The sequence below is a fragment of the Lissotriton vulgaris genome, chromosome 8, assembly GCF_964263255.1.
Source record: "Lissotriton vulgaris chromosome 8, aLisVul1.2, whole genome shotgun sequence".
Classification (NCBI taxonomy): Eukaryota; Metazoa; Chordata; class Amphibia; order Caudata; family Salamandridae; genus Lissotriton; species Lissotriton vulgaris.
Window position 1 is genome coordinate 571215644 of NC_141696.1, and position 15337 is coordinate 571230980.

The window sequence follows — 15337 nt, forward strand, 5'->3', positions numbered from 1 at the left end:
CACTAGTGTTTTCCTTATGAGTGATTGATGGGTGAGTGTATCCCCTCATAATATTACATTTGGGTCAATGGATTTCACTAGTTGTTTTCCTTTTGAGTGATTGATGGGTGAGTGTATCCCTTCATTTTATTACTTTTGGGTCAATGGATTTCACTAGTTGTTTTCCTTTTGAGTGGTTGATGGGTGAGTGTATCCCTTCATTTTATTACTTTTGGGTCAATGGTTTTCACTAGTTGTTTTCCTTTTGAGTGATTGATGGGTGAGTGTATCCCTTCATATTATTACATTTGGGTGAATGGATTTCACTAGTTGTTTTCCTTATGAATTATTGATGGGTGAGTGTATCCCTTAATATTATTACATTTGGGTCAATGGATTCCATTTCAATTCTGTACATGTTATGATTATTCTTGCAATTTTCTTTGCAGGTTTTATTCTTCTTTCACCATTAACTTAAGTTTGTGGTTTTGATATGCATTCATGTTTACACCTGCACTATTATTAATGATGATTTATCTAAACTCGAGTTTTTCATTCTCAGTGGTTCAGTGCACGGAACCCTGTATTTAAAGTTGATGCCAGATTTTCATTCTTTATGCGCTTTATTTCCTATTACTGGCAAATTTAATTCATGATTTTGTATTGCTTGGTCGTACTCCTGTTCAATGTACATATTCTCTCCTCTTTTCTCACTTTGTAATGGAGTTTTCTCTTGAATTCTCCTGTTGGGAGTACTTCTCTTGTTTTTTTTCTCTTCTTAGTACTTTTGTTCGTTGGTTACTCTCCACTCTGGTCCGGCCAGCTGGTGTGTGCCGATGTGTCCGAGAACTCTTCACTAACTTTCCATTATTTCTTATTTTTCTCTATTTCTTGTAAGTGTTTTATTCATTCTTTTACCATTAAAGGGAGAAGATGTGTGCTCTCTTATATTCAAGCTTCTTAGTTCTTTCATTCGATTTTCTTCTTATTCTTCTATTCAATTCTGTTTACATTTCTGCTTTCTTTGGTATACTGTTTTTTACGTTTAGCATGTTTTATTCATTCTTTGATTCTTCTTTTGTTTTTGTTTCAAGTGTAAAGAAGGGGATATGTTGTATGGTTATTTCTCTATTCTCTTTCTTCCCCTGCTCTCTAGTCTGTCTGTGTGGAATGTTGTACATGTCATAGAATGTTGGATGGGTGACCAGATTCAGTTGGTGACTGAAGGCTGAGCTGCCAGGAGGACAGCTCCTAGTGGGGCCTATTTACAGAGTTACTTACTGGCCTACTTTCCGTCCTGGCTTCAACATCATACCTCTGTAACCTTGTATTTCAATAAATACTTTCTTGAAACCTACCACCTCTGGACCCTCATATCATTGTAACAGTTTACAAGAAAAGTGAAGCATAATTTGTGTTAGAAAAACTTGTATTTTTAGGGGATCACCGGAATACCTTTCGGGACTGGCCAAAGGAATCGGGGGGGGGGGGGTACTGTTGCTTGTATCTGGGGGTTACTAGTAACTGAAACATCAAAAGGGTTTCGGGTTAATTTGTCAACCCTGTCTCTTAATGCCGCCGTTTCGAACCTAGAGGCGGCTTATTCCTGCTGCACTAAGGCCAACGCCTGTACAACATGGTCCATAGACGCCATTATAAGCCACACCCGGACCAGGAGGAGTAACCTTTCTTGGGTGCACAATTCTGTCAGGTTCTGTACTCCTCGGGATCCGGATGATGCTATAAGGGGTCCAACCCTTGATATCTCCAATCTTCGAATATAAAACACAGAGCGTTAGGGTGATCAAGTGAGGGAAGGGTAAGGTAGGGAACAGCAGGGATGAGAACCTATAAAACAAAACTACAGAGATCAAAACACATATACACATATGTGACTACTCTCTGTAAGGTCTCACTAATTTCCATAAGTACCTTATTCACCATTGTCTTGCACATCCGTGCATCTCTCCAAAATGATAACAACCAATCCTGGTTTGGTGAATAAATCCTACACAAAAACAAAGCATACCGATTATTCTTGGCTCACTTCCAATCACACAGCACCCACACTCCCTTATGTTTTTTACTTGAGGAAACCTGCTCACCGGTTCTTGTAAATGGCATCAAAAATATTAATGATAGGTATACAGTCTTGGTAGCACAAATAATAGTCAAAAGCCCTTCCAATAATCCAGGGGGGATTTGTATCTCAAAGAAATGTAGAAAGAATGAATCAAAATACAGCGTTAGCAACTCGCTGTAATCCCAAAGTATGTGCTCCTGAGAAAACAACCAAGCAATGAAACGATCATCAGCTCCATTATAGCTCTCCCTATTATCCTTGAAAAATGCGGTTTACGTCACCCCTATACTAGAAATGTTGTAGCAGACTGTTTTTGGGGAAATCAGAACAGGATCTCACTTCTGCGGACTTCACAGCTGCCCAAATGTTTGTTAAAGTTAGTAGATGTGCGTTTACCATCTGGTGAAAACGCCGTCTAAGACTTTGCCGCCTTGGAAGACTCACCCCTCCGTTGTGAAGCCCTCAAACCCTATGATATCGCTCTGGCCGTGGAAAACTCTAGCTCAGCGAGCTAGCAACTGCGGTTTCAATCACGCCACACTCGGGCCGCTGTGGAACCTCAAACAAACACATGCCGACACCCAGAATTACGCACACTAACTGGTGCGCACCGCATCATCTTGTATACGCTGGCTCCACCTCCAACTCCATGGCTCCTGGGATTTGTAGTTCTGTGAGTAGGTAGGCGCTCCTGGTTACGTACTCCTGACACAATTGATCTTTTTGCACTTTTCACCCTTTACTGTGCACTCTTCTAACAGGTTTGCATTGTACACATGTCAATGGGAGAAGTAAGGACTTTAGTTATGGGTTACTGGAAGGATTTTACTGGCCAGATGACTGAAGACCCTCTCCCATCCCAAGCTACCGGTAAAAAGGCCTGAGTCCATGTACCATAATCTAATGCTATCAGCCTTGTAATTCCTGAAGGCGATGATACTCAGGTGCAAACCAGCAGCGCAGATCTTTGTGAACATTACCAAAAATCTTGCAGCACCTTGAGTAGGTCACTGACAGATCTGTTGAGTTCACTGAAAGAGAAACAGTAGGCTTACAAGACAGTGACAAATAGGGCAGGGTGGCACAAATTTCCAGTTCATGCAAGGACTTTTTTCCGTTCACGTCCCCTTATATTGCTACTCTCAGACTTATGCACCTGCTTATATCCCAGCCATAATCCAATTCGCACTGTTATTTCGATAGTAACTTTTGACCAGAAATATTTTACATAGCATTGATGGTAGTGCATAAATCTATTGGGATGGGATACCCTATAGGTTAGACAAAAACACAGTAGTAGAATGCTAATTACGCCAGGTGTGTCGTGAAGATTGATGAAAATGCACAATTAATGTATGCTATGAAATATATGTAATTGTGTATATAACAAATAACTAGCCAGTGGCTCGCAAAGATGTACCTATTTACAGCATGGCAGAGGAGTCGTGACCACCCTCTCTCAAAGTGCAAAAAAGTGACATTTCAGTGCTTAGTAAATCCCTGTAGAATGGGGGTGACCTGTATATCTTGTTGCAGATAGGTCCTAATGGACCTTGAAAGTAGAAAGACTGGAGCTTATAGGTCGTGCATGGGGGCTTAGCTGTAATTAGAACGTTTAGGTGGTGGATTGCAGGTTTCCAGTTGGTGTATCTCATGCTAGAATGTCAAAGAGAGATAATATGGTATCAGGCCATTTACTACTTTTAATACAAGTATCATGAAACTGTTTAAAGCCTGATTCTTGGTTTTGAGCCAACCGGTGCGCTGAGGTGGCGTGTGGATTTGTGTGTTTAAAGCCTGATTCTTGATTTTGAGTCAACCGGTACGCTGAGGTGGGGTGTGTATTTGTGTAACTTATTCATAGTTTGGATTTCAAAGTTTGCGATCTTGTCTGCAGGAGTGAAGCAGTTTTGGGGAAGGTCAACTATAAGATTAATGTTCAGCAGACAAGGCTGTTGCAATAATGAGTTGAGGAATATATTGTCTTTATTAAATGGTGTATTTGTATCTAGTGTGCATTCAGTAGTTATAACAAACCGCAGTAGATGTTTTGTTACTTTAGGCTTTAATTTTCATTCATGGGCTTAAAAGAATCCTGACATTTCTTGCTAATGTAGAAAATTGTTGAGTCTGGAAGAAAGTGAAAGGTGTCAGTACGTGAATGAAAGTAACAGTTAAAGATAGAAAGTGTTGGACCTCCATCTTAGAGGAGATCAGCATGAGTGACCATAATAACATACAGCCGTTAGTGATGAGTGGCTGGAGGTGGGTGTAAAGTGTAAAAGTAGGAAAGGAGATAATGGTAGAAGAAACCAAATGAGGAAATAATGTCACCAAGGGAAAGTGAGAATGAGAAAAAGGAGGCTTATCACAGAGTCTTAAGGGGCTCCTACTGGTTGCGAGGTGGGTGCTGAAACCTTTGAGTTCCTAATGCCTGAGAATGGGGGATTGGAAAGGCAATAGGTGAACTAATTGAGTGCCTGGAGAATAATGGCTAGTGACCGTAGAGAAGGGAGAAAAGTAGGGTTGAAAGATAAGTCCAAAATTAAGATGCTGGTGGAAAGTTGATTGTGCTGGTTAGTGGTGGTAAATTTAAACATGTGAAAATACTGTTACTAAATGAATATGGTATGGAAGCCAGATTGACAATATTGCTTCACAGCTACAAGCAAAGAACGTAGTGCAAAGTATGAACAGAGAAAATTGGAGACATTGTAGTACGATTCCTCAAAAAATATCAGTTACCTGTTATTACCAAGGTCAAGAATGGAATCTCTAGAAGACATGGAAGTGGCGTTTTGCTGTCCTAAAGGAAAGCAGGGTTCCTGGTTAAGGGTCCACTTCCAGGTTAGTAGTGGCAGAGCAAATGTAACCTCTAATGTGTAGGCAGCATCTTGTGGTTTAATTAGTTTGTTAGTTTGTTCACCCGCTTGTGTTCCCTCGTCTTTCTTGTTTCCTCGATTTCGGTTCCCCATCTCAGCCTTGTTGCCGACCTCATTTGATCTCATCAGGTGGTCTGTTGTGTGTTACCTTGTTGGTGAAAGAATCTTGTTCTTTGGCATCCAGGAGGGTCAGCATTGGTATCCTGGTTGGCGTCTATCTTCAATATGGCAGCCACTGTTATGAAGTAGAATGAGCCGAGTACATTTCTGCTAGCATAATTTCATATCATTTTTAATACATTATTATTGAGTTTCATTTTACAAAAAAGGAGCAAAGAATAATGAAAAGAAAGAAAAACATTACCCCTATCAGCAACAATACAGTCATACATTGGGTTATGAACCCTAAAGGTGTACTAAACGTAAGTGTAAATCAATAGCGCTTCTTGCACCCGAAATAAAGTAGGGGTATCTAGATATAAAGCTACACTTTGCTGTACGAAATATGATGTAGGTGCATATCATTGGAGTATCTGTATGAAAGACAGTCCCACCTTAAAGAAGGGAAAGTAAAAATCATATCAAGTATGACCACAATGAACTAGTAACCTGAACCGCTGATACATCCCCTGATGAGGCACTCCGGGGGTGATCAATAATATGATTCACAACATGGGAAAAGGTTTAGTTAATTTATTCTTTGTAAGTTTATCCAATGTCTTTAAACTGATATTAGCAGCATATCAGACACAGCATAAATCCATAGGGTTAATATATGAACTTTCTCCAATGCATTTCGGGCAGAAATGCCCTTGATCAGGGAGTGCTGTGGAGGAAGGCAAAAGGGATTAGGTAAGGGAGAGGTTCGAGGCCATGGGTTAGGGGCCAGGGTTTACTCGTGCTATCGGTGGGGGAGTGCGGATGTTAAATTACCCGAGTGAATTGAATAGTGCTCGGTTATTAAACGTGAGGGAATAGGTAGTGCTGGAAATTTTACCGCGTGGAGTCGAAAAAGTAAACGAATAAACAGCGTGCGCTTAAAAGTTATCTGGAACTGCGGGGAACTTACTTCATTGTAACGCGTAGCGGGGCCCGCTATCCATGCGGCTGTGAGGTCGCTGTCAAGTGTGTTTGTGGGTGGAGGCAATTAATGCAACGCGTTAGAAAACAACAAGGGGCTATTGAACTAAACGAGGGACTAAAAAAACAGAGGACTAAGGAAACGGAGACGCGGCCATGTTGGAGTGGGGTGTAAGCTGTGAAAGGAGCTAATTCAAAATACATAAAGTGAGGAAGGTAGGGAGTAGGAAGTGGAGAGTAAGGAGCAAAGTAAACAGTTAAACAATACATCATTGGTACATTAGAGATAACAACTATATTCAATGCGATCATTGAGACCATGAGGCTTCAAGGTCTGCAATCGATAGATCCATTCCAGTTCTCTTTTTAATAGTAGTTTGTGGTTGTCGATTCCTTCTCTTTTCGTGAGAATTTCCAATACAATAAATTTGAGTTGTGCGATGGTGTGGCGTGATTCGACAAAGTGCATGGCAACATTAGATTTCTCAAGTTTCAACCGTATGTTGGACTTATGTTCATTTAAGCATGTCTTTATTTTGCGTTCTGTTTTGCCAACATATAATTTCCCACAGGGGCATTTCAAGGCGTAAATCAAGTTCGTGGAGTCACATGTGGCATTGACTTGAAGTTTGATGTTGTGGCCTTTCATGGGGTGTTGGATACTGTTACCTTTAATGACACTGTTGCAATGATTGCAGTTTAGGCAAGGTTGGCATCATCGCGGAACCTAGTAAATCTCTCATAATATGAGAAATTATGTGTTTTAAACCTTGCTAGATGATGTTTTTCAAGTGATTACACTGTGTGGTTTCGGGGATTGAAGTTAGGGCATTATACATCCAGAGCAGTAATGAAGTAAGGGTGACTTCCAGTTCAAAATTGAGGCATTTCCTGGAGGATGAAGCAGATGGGGAATAGGAACATGTGAATTCAGTAATGATCAGATGGGTATGAATTAACAATAGATTTGGCAAGGGATATACATTAGAGATGGAGAGGTCCCCCTTGACAATGTGCGTGTGAAATTGGAGTGTGTGTGCAAGTGGTTGGAGAAGAGTAGTAAAAAAATAGGTGAAAAGTGGATGTGAGTTTTAGAAAGAATGAGGATGAGTCGGGTGAAAGTGAGTCGAGGGCTCAGAGAAAGGAAGAGTGGAACATAGGAAAACTGCTCATACTATTGGAAAGGGTTTGCAGATTTCTATTGTGTTGTCAAGTCATTCCGTCACCTGGTGTGGGCTCAGTGTATGAGAAACAACTTTTCCCAATACTCTGGAGTACAACCAAACAAGATTCTCTAGTTTTGGTCACCAATCCACATTGCAACTCTGTGTGGCAAAGCTTGGGCTTTCTGATGATGTTCCATCCCTAGAACCTTTGCCAGTGGCCCAACCTTATCGGAGTCCTAACAATCCGCTTTGAATCCTTGGTGATTCTTTACAGGCATACTGGCTCACTCACAGTTAATTAACCCCTTCAGTGCTAATGACAAGGTCAACTCGTCATGGGTTTTGCCTGGGCTGTGCTTATGACGAGTTGACCTTGTCATGAATAATGGAGTTCATAGAATGTCAGCACCCAGCGGGAATTGCCTGTAGCACCCAAGGTGGTAATTACCATAGTGTGAATGTGAGGGTTTGTTGATCATTTATTTATAGTGTACCCTCTGCTGTTAGTAGCGTTTAATTGTGCTGCGAGGAAGAAGAATATGACATTATTGCAACCATGATCTCCCTCGTGTACTTCCTTGGAGAACACGATTGACTATTCATGGTGGCATCTAGTCTAGTTTATTGGTCAAGGCCAACAAACTAGCATTCCAGGAATTGCATTCCTCTCTACCCCTTTTTGTTGCTGCAATCTAGTGAGCGTGTCATTTTACGCAAACACCAATCTATGTAAGTCGTTTACACCTTCCAAGAAATAGATGTCCTCCCCTTGGCCTGGACACATGCTAGGTCAGCAAATGTATTTGTGGAACTGTACTTTTCTGATCCAAATAAATTCAATAATAAGCACAATGGTGGTCTGAATGTCAGCCATCTATTGGTAACATCCAATACTAGGAACACTATTGTACTATTGCTAGTCCAATATTCATTGACCATGGGACACTCCCAAACCATATGATAGAAGTTTACATAGTGAGCTCTGCATCTAGGGGAAGAATCTCCAGCTACGTTATATATCCTAGCTAACTGTTGAGGTGACAGATATGTTTCCTGCGGGTGAATAGAGCAAATTTAAACCTGAAATTTCTAGTCACTTCTTTGGTGTATTCTAACGATGTCACCCAGTCAGTGTCCAACAGATTTCTTCCGAGTTTTGTGTTCCATAGTTCTCTTAGTGGGACACTGCCTTTATACCCTCCCCATGTGTTACTATCAATCAATCAATCAGGAGTTTGTAGGGTGAGGCTACTCACCCGTGAGGGTCTCAAGGCGGTGAAGGGAGGGGGGGGGGCTTCTGATCCATCTGGGCTTGGAAGATTAGTCGAAGAGCCAGGTCTTGAGATCCTTCCTGAATTGGGTCAGTGATGGGTATTGCATGAGTTGGAGGGGCATGGTGTTCCAGGTCTTGTTGGTGAGGTAGGAGAAGGATCTTCCTCAGGTTATGATCTTGTGAATCTGTGGGACGTGGCCAGGGGAAGTTGGGCGGAGCGAATTTACCCGAGTGGAACGTGGAATGAGATGCGGTGTTTCAGATGTTCTGGTCCTGCGTCATGGAGAACTTTGTCGGCATGTATTAGGAGACAGGCATGTCTTGTTGACTGGGAGCCAGTGGAGTTGTTAGAGTTGTTGTGTTACTTGGCTGCAGCAGGGGATGTCGAGGACCAGTCTGGCTGCGGCGTTTTGTATGTTATGAAGTGTCCGGGGCAGTTTCTGAGTAACGCTGGCTTAGAGTGCACTGCTGTAGTGGATGTAGTGGAATCTACTGGTGATGAGTGTGTGGGTGACTGTCCTTCTGGATTCTGTGGGTATCCATCAGAAAGTATTTCGAAGAAGCAGGCAGAGCGTGTGGAAACAGGATGAGGACACAGCGTTGATCTAGCAGTTCACTGTGAGCAAGAAGTCCAGTATGATGCCAAGGCTACATGCGTGGGTTGTGGGGGTCTGAAGGATTTCCCAATACGATAGGCCACAAAGGAGTTGTCCCAGGCTGAGGGCCTGGGTCCCAGGATGAGTACTTCGGTCTTGTCCGAGTTGAGTTTGAGGCAGATATCTTTCATCCTAGTGGCAACAGCCTTCATCCTGCTTTGAAAGTTGATTTTGGTGGCTGTGGGTTTGTAGGTGCGGGAGAGGATGAGCTGGGTGTCGTCGCTGTAGGAGATGATGTTGAGTCCATTGTTTCTGATGATGGCCACAAGGGAGGCCATGTAGACGTGAAGAGGGTGGGGCTCAGGAAGGAGCCCTGGGGCACTCCGCAGTGTGGTCTTGGTTCTGTGGTTACTTCTGAAGCCAGATTGAGAGATGTCCCCATCAATAAACTCAGAGAGTTGTGCGTTGATGGCCTTCTCAATGATCTTGACCGAAAGGGAGGAGGGAGATTGGGCTGAAGTTTTTGAGGTCAGTCGGTTCGGCAGATGGCTTTTTCAACAGGGGGGTGATCTCGGCATGTTTCCAGTCGTCTGGGAAGGTGGCAGTTTCGATGGAGCAGCTAATGGTGTGGCGAAGCTCTGGGGCTTTGGAGGTGGCTGCTCTATGGAAGATGTGATACGGGCATGGGTCTGATGGGCCTCTGAAGTGCATGCTCTTCATGGTTGCGAGTGTCTCGATTGCGGTAAGTGGAGTCCAGCTGAGCAGGGTCTGTTGGGGTGCGGGAGGTTGTGTGTGGTGGTGAGGGACTTGGGTGTCGAAGCTGTTGTGGATTTGTCTGATCTTGTGGTGGAAGAAGGCGCCATATTTGTTGTAGAGGTCTTGGGAGGGTGGGACATCTGTATCCATGTTGTTGGCCCAGGCAAACTTCTAGAAGATGGCAAAGAGTTCTTTGCTGTTGTGTGCGTTGGCATTGATTCTGTCTTGGAGGGCCGTTTTCTTTGTGGTTTTGAGGAGGAGGTGGTGTGCTTTGATGGCGGTTTTAAAGATTGCATGGCTTTCTGGGGTTTTGTTGTTCCTCCATCCCTTCTCGAGTGTGTCTGGATTCATGGAGGGCAGAAGTAAACCAGCTGGCTTTCTTGGAGGGTTACTTGCCTGGTGCCTTCTTGAGGGGTGCCAGAATGTCGGAGTGGTTGGAGATCCAACAGTGAAGGTTGCGTGCTGATGTGTTGGTATTTGTTGATGTTGGCTGTGTGGTAGTGCTGAGAAACACGGTGAGATGTTCTTTGGTGGCCTTGTTCCAGCTATGATGAATGTGGTGGTGAACGGTGGGAGTAGCAAAGGCAAAGTGATTGCAGTGGTGGTCGTTCCGGGGAGCTTGGTGGTGTGGCTGTAAGTGAGTTCCCGCTGGAGGAGAAGATATGGTCAAGCATGTGTCCTGCTGTGTGGGTTGGAGCAGTGACTAGCTGCTTGAGTTCGATATTGGCAAGGTTCTCCAGAGGGGATGTGGTGTTCTGATCACTGGGGTTGGGCAGGTGGAAGTGGAGGTCACCGAGTAATATGTATTCATAGAAGGCGAGAGCCTGGGGTGCAATGAGGTCTACAATGGCACCAGTGATGGGCTGATAAGTTCCGGGAAGTCTTTCGATGAGGGTGCTGCGGAGGGTGGTGTGGGGGTTGGTCTGGATCTGGAAATGGAGGTGTTCCATGGCTGTTGTTGTTGGGTCATTCGAGTGAGTGGTTAGGTGGAGGCTATGAGCTGAAATAAGTTAGAAGCTGGGAGTTTCTTTTAGTTTTTCCTTAACATCAGATAGACAGCTTTGACAAGTGCCTCATATATCATAAACTGGTTTGCAGTAATTCCGAAGAGTTTGTTAGCACACTTATAGATTTTGCCTCCCACTTAGCTTGTATCGAGCTTATATGCACCCATTTCATCCGGCTACTGTGACCCTATCTAGCACTTTTAATTATTTAGGGATCCAATCAACTGCAAACAAGTACCTGCCTTTCGCCATAGGCTTTGTTGGTTCTCTCATGCCACATGTCTGCCCCATCCAGACTAGCTTGATCCAGTGTCTGAGTGCAGAGAGTTCCCTCTTCCATTTAAGGTTTTACTAATCTGAACCTGACAACAACCTTGCTGTCAGCCGCGGCCGGTAGTGGGAGTACCTGCCGGGCGGTGACGTGGGGAGGGGGAGGGGCAGGGTGTGGGGTAGTAATGTATGGATTACGGAGTTTAACAGGTAAGTAAACATATAAATAAATAAAACTAATTTTGCGCGCACTGCATTGCATTTGGTGATGCAGTGCACGCAACAAAATTTGTTTTATTTATTTATATGTTTACTTACCTGTTAAACTCCGTAATCCAACATTACTAGGCCCCACCCTGCCCCTCCCCCTCCCTACGCCACCGCCCGGCAGGTACTCCCACTACCGGCCGCGGCTGCTCGTTGTACTGACTTAGGCTGGGAGAGTGAGGCAAGAACAGAACAGGGACAAATGAAAAACAGCTGCTAAAAGGCCTACAGTTGTCTCAGTGGTAACCCAGAAAACGTTGGCCTAGAAAGACATAAGGGACCACCATGGATAACCTCAACAACTTGTGCATACCTCAACATGCTACACAAGGGGGGACACAACATACCAAGTCAGTCCGAAATGCTGAAATGAGGCATATCAAGGCATCACTTGGCTACTGCGCCAGGTACTTTCAACCCTGCAGTGGCAAGGAGTTTAGGCAGCGGGGTGACTGTTAAGCGAGGCCGAAGAGGAGTGCCCCAGCTGTGGTGCCATTTTGCGGTTCTGCAAAAGGTGCATGAGCTGTGTAGAAGTGCACGAATGTCCAGAATGTGTTTGCATAAGGGAATGGGACAGAAGGAGATCAGCAGAGAATGTGTGAAACACAATGCAGCAGTAAAATACTTATATGCGGGGCTTTAAGTGGGATTAAAAACTGGAGGGTCTCTCAAAGGGGCGTGGCCAATATAATTAATAGCTTTAAAAAAACACGTAAACTAAAAATCTGTGCTCAGTATAGTGTGCAGCCTGACTTGCATGTTGCTGTTTGTCATTGCATCCAGATATATGATACAACAAGTAACATCATACCTACAACAAGTCAGGACTATTAGCTGTGTTAATGGTTGTTAGTTGCATCAGATAAATAAGCAACTATGGCTTGTATATAATATTGGAAACGCTTCCACCTAAAGCCCTGGTCACACAACGGCAATGTTGCTGCTCCTGAGTTTCTAAAAGAGAAAGAAAATCCAGAAAGAAAATGATTCTTTATAGGATTCCCCTTCCCATACAACTCTCACCTGGGGCATGACGTCATGCCGGAACTTCTCCACTAGTGAGAAGTGAGCAACGCATATCTTTGTGCCTACTGTCACTGCAGTCCGGAAAAAAACGGCCCGCCAGGGCACAAAACAGAGCCTGCTATGGACCCGTTTCGAGGTCCCCTTTTAAAAACTGCCGGTGCTCGGCACAGGTGAGACCCAGCCCACTTAAAGCCCTGCTTACAAGGTCAGTGATGCTAATAAGTAGGTCTATTATCACATGTAGGAAGCGGCCCGAGAAGATCAGGGCACAGACCCTTCAATGCACTAACTCTTCCGGCATAATGCACAGTTACCTCTACAGTGTTCTCTATTTGTGGGTGCTGAAGCTCCCAAGTTACACGGTGTTTGCAGAGCGAGCTGCACCTGCCCGCATCGTTCTCTCGTTTTCTTTTTTTTCTTTACTTCATGCATGGGCGGCAGAGATGCGTTAAGACAGCATCTCTCTCCCGCCATCTGATGAATCCTGTCACGCGGCGCTCCGCGCGCCCCAGCTAGGGAGCAGGCCAGCAGTGCCCTGCGACCCCGCAGCGGTGACTCCGGCGCGAGCGCAGCCTGCGCCTCGCAGCAGAGGAGGAGGAGGCTACTGCCTGCATGCGCGCGCGGCTGCACCTCGCGCCACAGCCAGGGGAGTCATTGGCATGCAGGGCTGCGGAGCACTGCCGCAGAGCAGGCGGCCGTGGAAGGGGCATGCTCGCCCTGCAGCTCTGCTTCATAAGAGGATGTGATCTGGCCGAGGCCCGGAGACATGGCCCTGGACGCCCTGCTGCAGAGATTACAGGCGGTGTACCGAGGCACAGGTAGGAGGAGCCGCAGGGCTTTAATAATCCTCTTTAATGCGCAGCGCGGCCATGGGTGTGGGGCATTTCATTAAATCATTTAGGATGAAGGTGGCACATTGTACTGATTTAGTGACCTTGCACAGCGTGAGCGGCTCCTCGGCAGTCTGTACGCTGAAGGGGCAATTCAATTTGCTATTTATAATGATAATTCCGATGTGGGCTCTGGTGGCATCTGCTCTGGGCGTTTTACTGCTGTGTTAGCGCAAGTCTAATCATTGAACGGTGATTCGCCTCGCAGGATCTGCGAGTAAGATAACGACCATCCCTGAATGGCCGGTGCAAATGAAGTGACAGGTTAAAACGGGACGATTGTTTTACACAGTTATACAATTATAAACCATTTGAAGGCAGCATCCCACACGCCGCACGGTACATATATAAATGTTTTTTTTATCGAACTCCGTGTACATAAGGACTTACCTGACTGTCTGTACACCTGCTTCTCTATCTCCTTGTTTCATCTGTCTGTCTATCTTTGTATCCCAGCTCTTCGGCTGTCGGTGTGTTCCACACATCTCTCCCTGGCTCTCCACCTGCCTGTCTTTACATCTATCAGTCTTTTGTTTGTATCTCTGAGTATCGTTTTCTATATCTTTGCCTCTGTGTATTTGTAGGACTGCAAATTATATCTGTCTTTGTACATTACTGTCTTTGTCTCTGTGCCTCGTTGACAGGCACTCACGAGTGGACAGGCAGACAGGCAGGTAATCTGAACACTGGTATTCTTCCCTATTTGTCTTTACTTGTTAGTGTTTTTCTGTCTTCTAATTGTCTGTCCACCATTTTGCCTTTCTGTATGCCAAGCTTGCCGTTTACCTACCTTCCTTTACAGACCTTATTATGCAGGACTAGCTTTGAGATCCTGAAAGAAAATACCAAGGAGCACGAACTGCCAAAGTCTATCTAACCCCTCGTTATACTGCCTGGATTACGCTGGACTGCAGCACAGTGTGATTCCATGCACTTTCTGCATCTCGGTTGTATTATGTCTGATAGTTGCTGCTTATATTTGATCATTTATGTTGCAGCATTAAACTTATATAATCGATAAAGCACAAGCCATGTCTGCTGCCACAACATTTGTTGAGGTTGTTCTGAAAGAGGAACACAAAGTGATGAACAGCCACTCACCTCCCTCATTAAGGGTTTCTAGGAATTTGTAAATATTACATGCCCTTGTTACTCACTGTGAATAAACACTGCTCCTGTTATGCTGCTTTCACTACAAGTTCTGTAAATGGAAATGCCTCACACATACCTGTAAATAGTCTCAGCAGTGGTCAGAGAAACCGGTTTTCTAGCACGTTAGGGAAATACTCAATAGTTTATACAAATATTCCTCTACTGTTTTCTGGCACAGGTTTGACTTTTCCCAAGCTTGCAAGTTTGGCAGAGTGAGAGGCGTTTTAAAGAGTGAAATCCATACCATCCTTTCTTACAGTGGTATCCTATATAAAATATGCCTCCATGAACCCACATGGGGCGTATCTCTCTTTACCTTGAGAATATTCCACGGATCCCAATTTACTACGGAGGCGGCTTACTTTATGGAAGAGCCTTGCTTGTTTTGCAAGTTCCCAACAAATCTACTCCAAAGGGAATAAAGAAAGTGAGTAGGGATGCATCAATAATGTTATTTCTGGGGGGCTCTCCGACACATCAAGGTTGGAGCAGGCACTACAGAGCTTTTTTGCCATAGTATCGTTGTGGCTATTTTCCTGGGGATTTACCCGTGTAGGAAAGAGAGGCAGAGACTCAAAATATGTTATTTAAGAAATGCTTCATCAACAACTTAATAATACGTTCTCCTTATTACATTCCACTCCTAAAACGGTGCAGCCCTCTCAATAGGAATACATAGTCAATTTCTACCAATAATTACACATGAGGGATATTTGAAATTGAATCTCGATAGGTGAACATCTTTTTCTGAGACTCATCCCCCAGTTACACGATGAAAACAAATTCCCAAACTACAGCGTGGCTGACTTGTCCTGTTCTTGGCGGCCTGCATGATTTGGCATCCTCTAATGTGCACAACAGACCAAGTGTCTTCAGTTGGAAGAAACCCTGTTGTGTTGCACCCTCTGGA

General features: G+C 44.3%; 1 protein-coding gene across 11 annotated transcripts in view; it reads left to right on the forward strand.

The window, feature by feature from the left end:
• Positions 1-15337, forward strand: part of MCF2L (MCF.2 cell line derived transforming sequence like) — a 1277242-nt gene that overhangs the window by 363344 nt on the left and 898561 nt on the right. The window contains exon 1 of one of the 11 annotated variants that reach the window (XM_086934393.1): positions 13061-13203. The exons of 9 other annotated variants lie outside the window; for them this stretch is intronic. In XM_086934393.1, the coding sequence (XP_086790519.1) occupies positions 13152-13203 (52 nt within the window). In that variant the 5' untranslated portion in view covers positions 13061-13151. Of the gene's footprint in view, positions 1-13060; positions 13204-15337 lie in introns of those variants that run through there. One more of the 11 variants, XM_086934386.1, reaches the window with a different exon arrangement.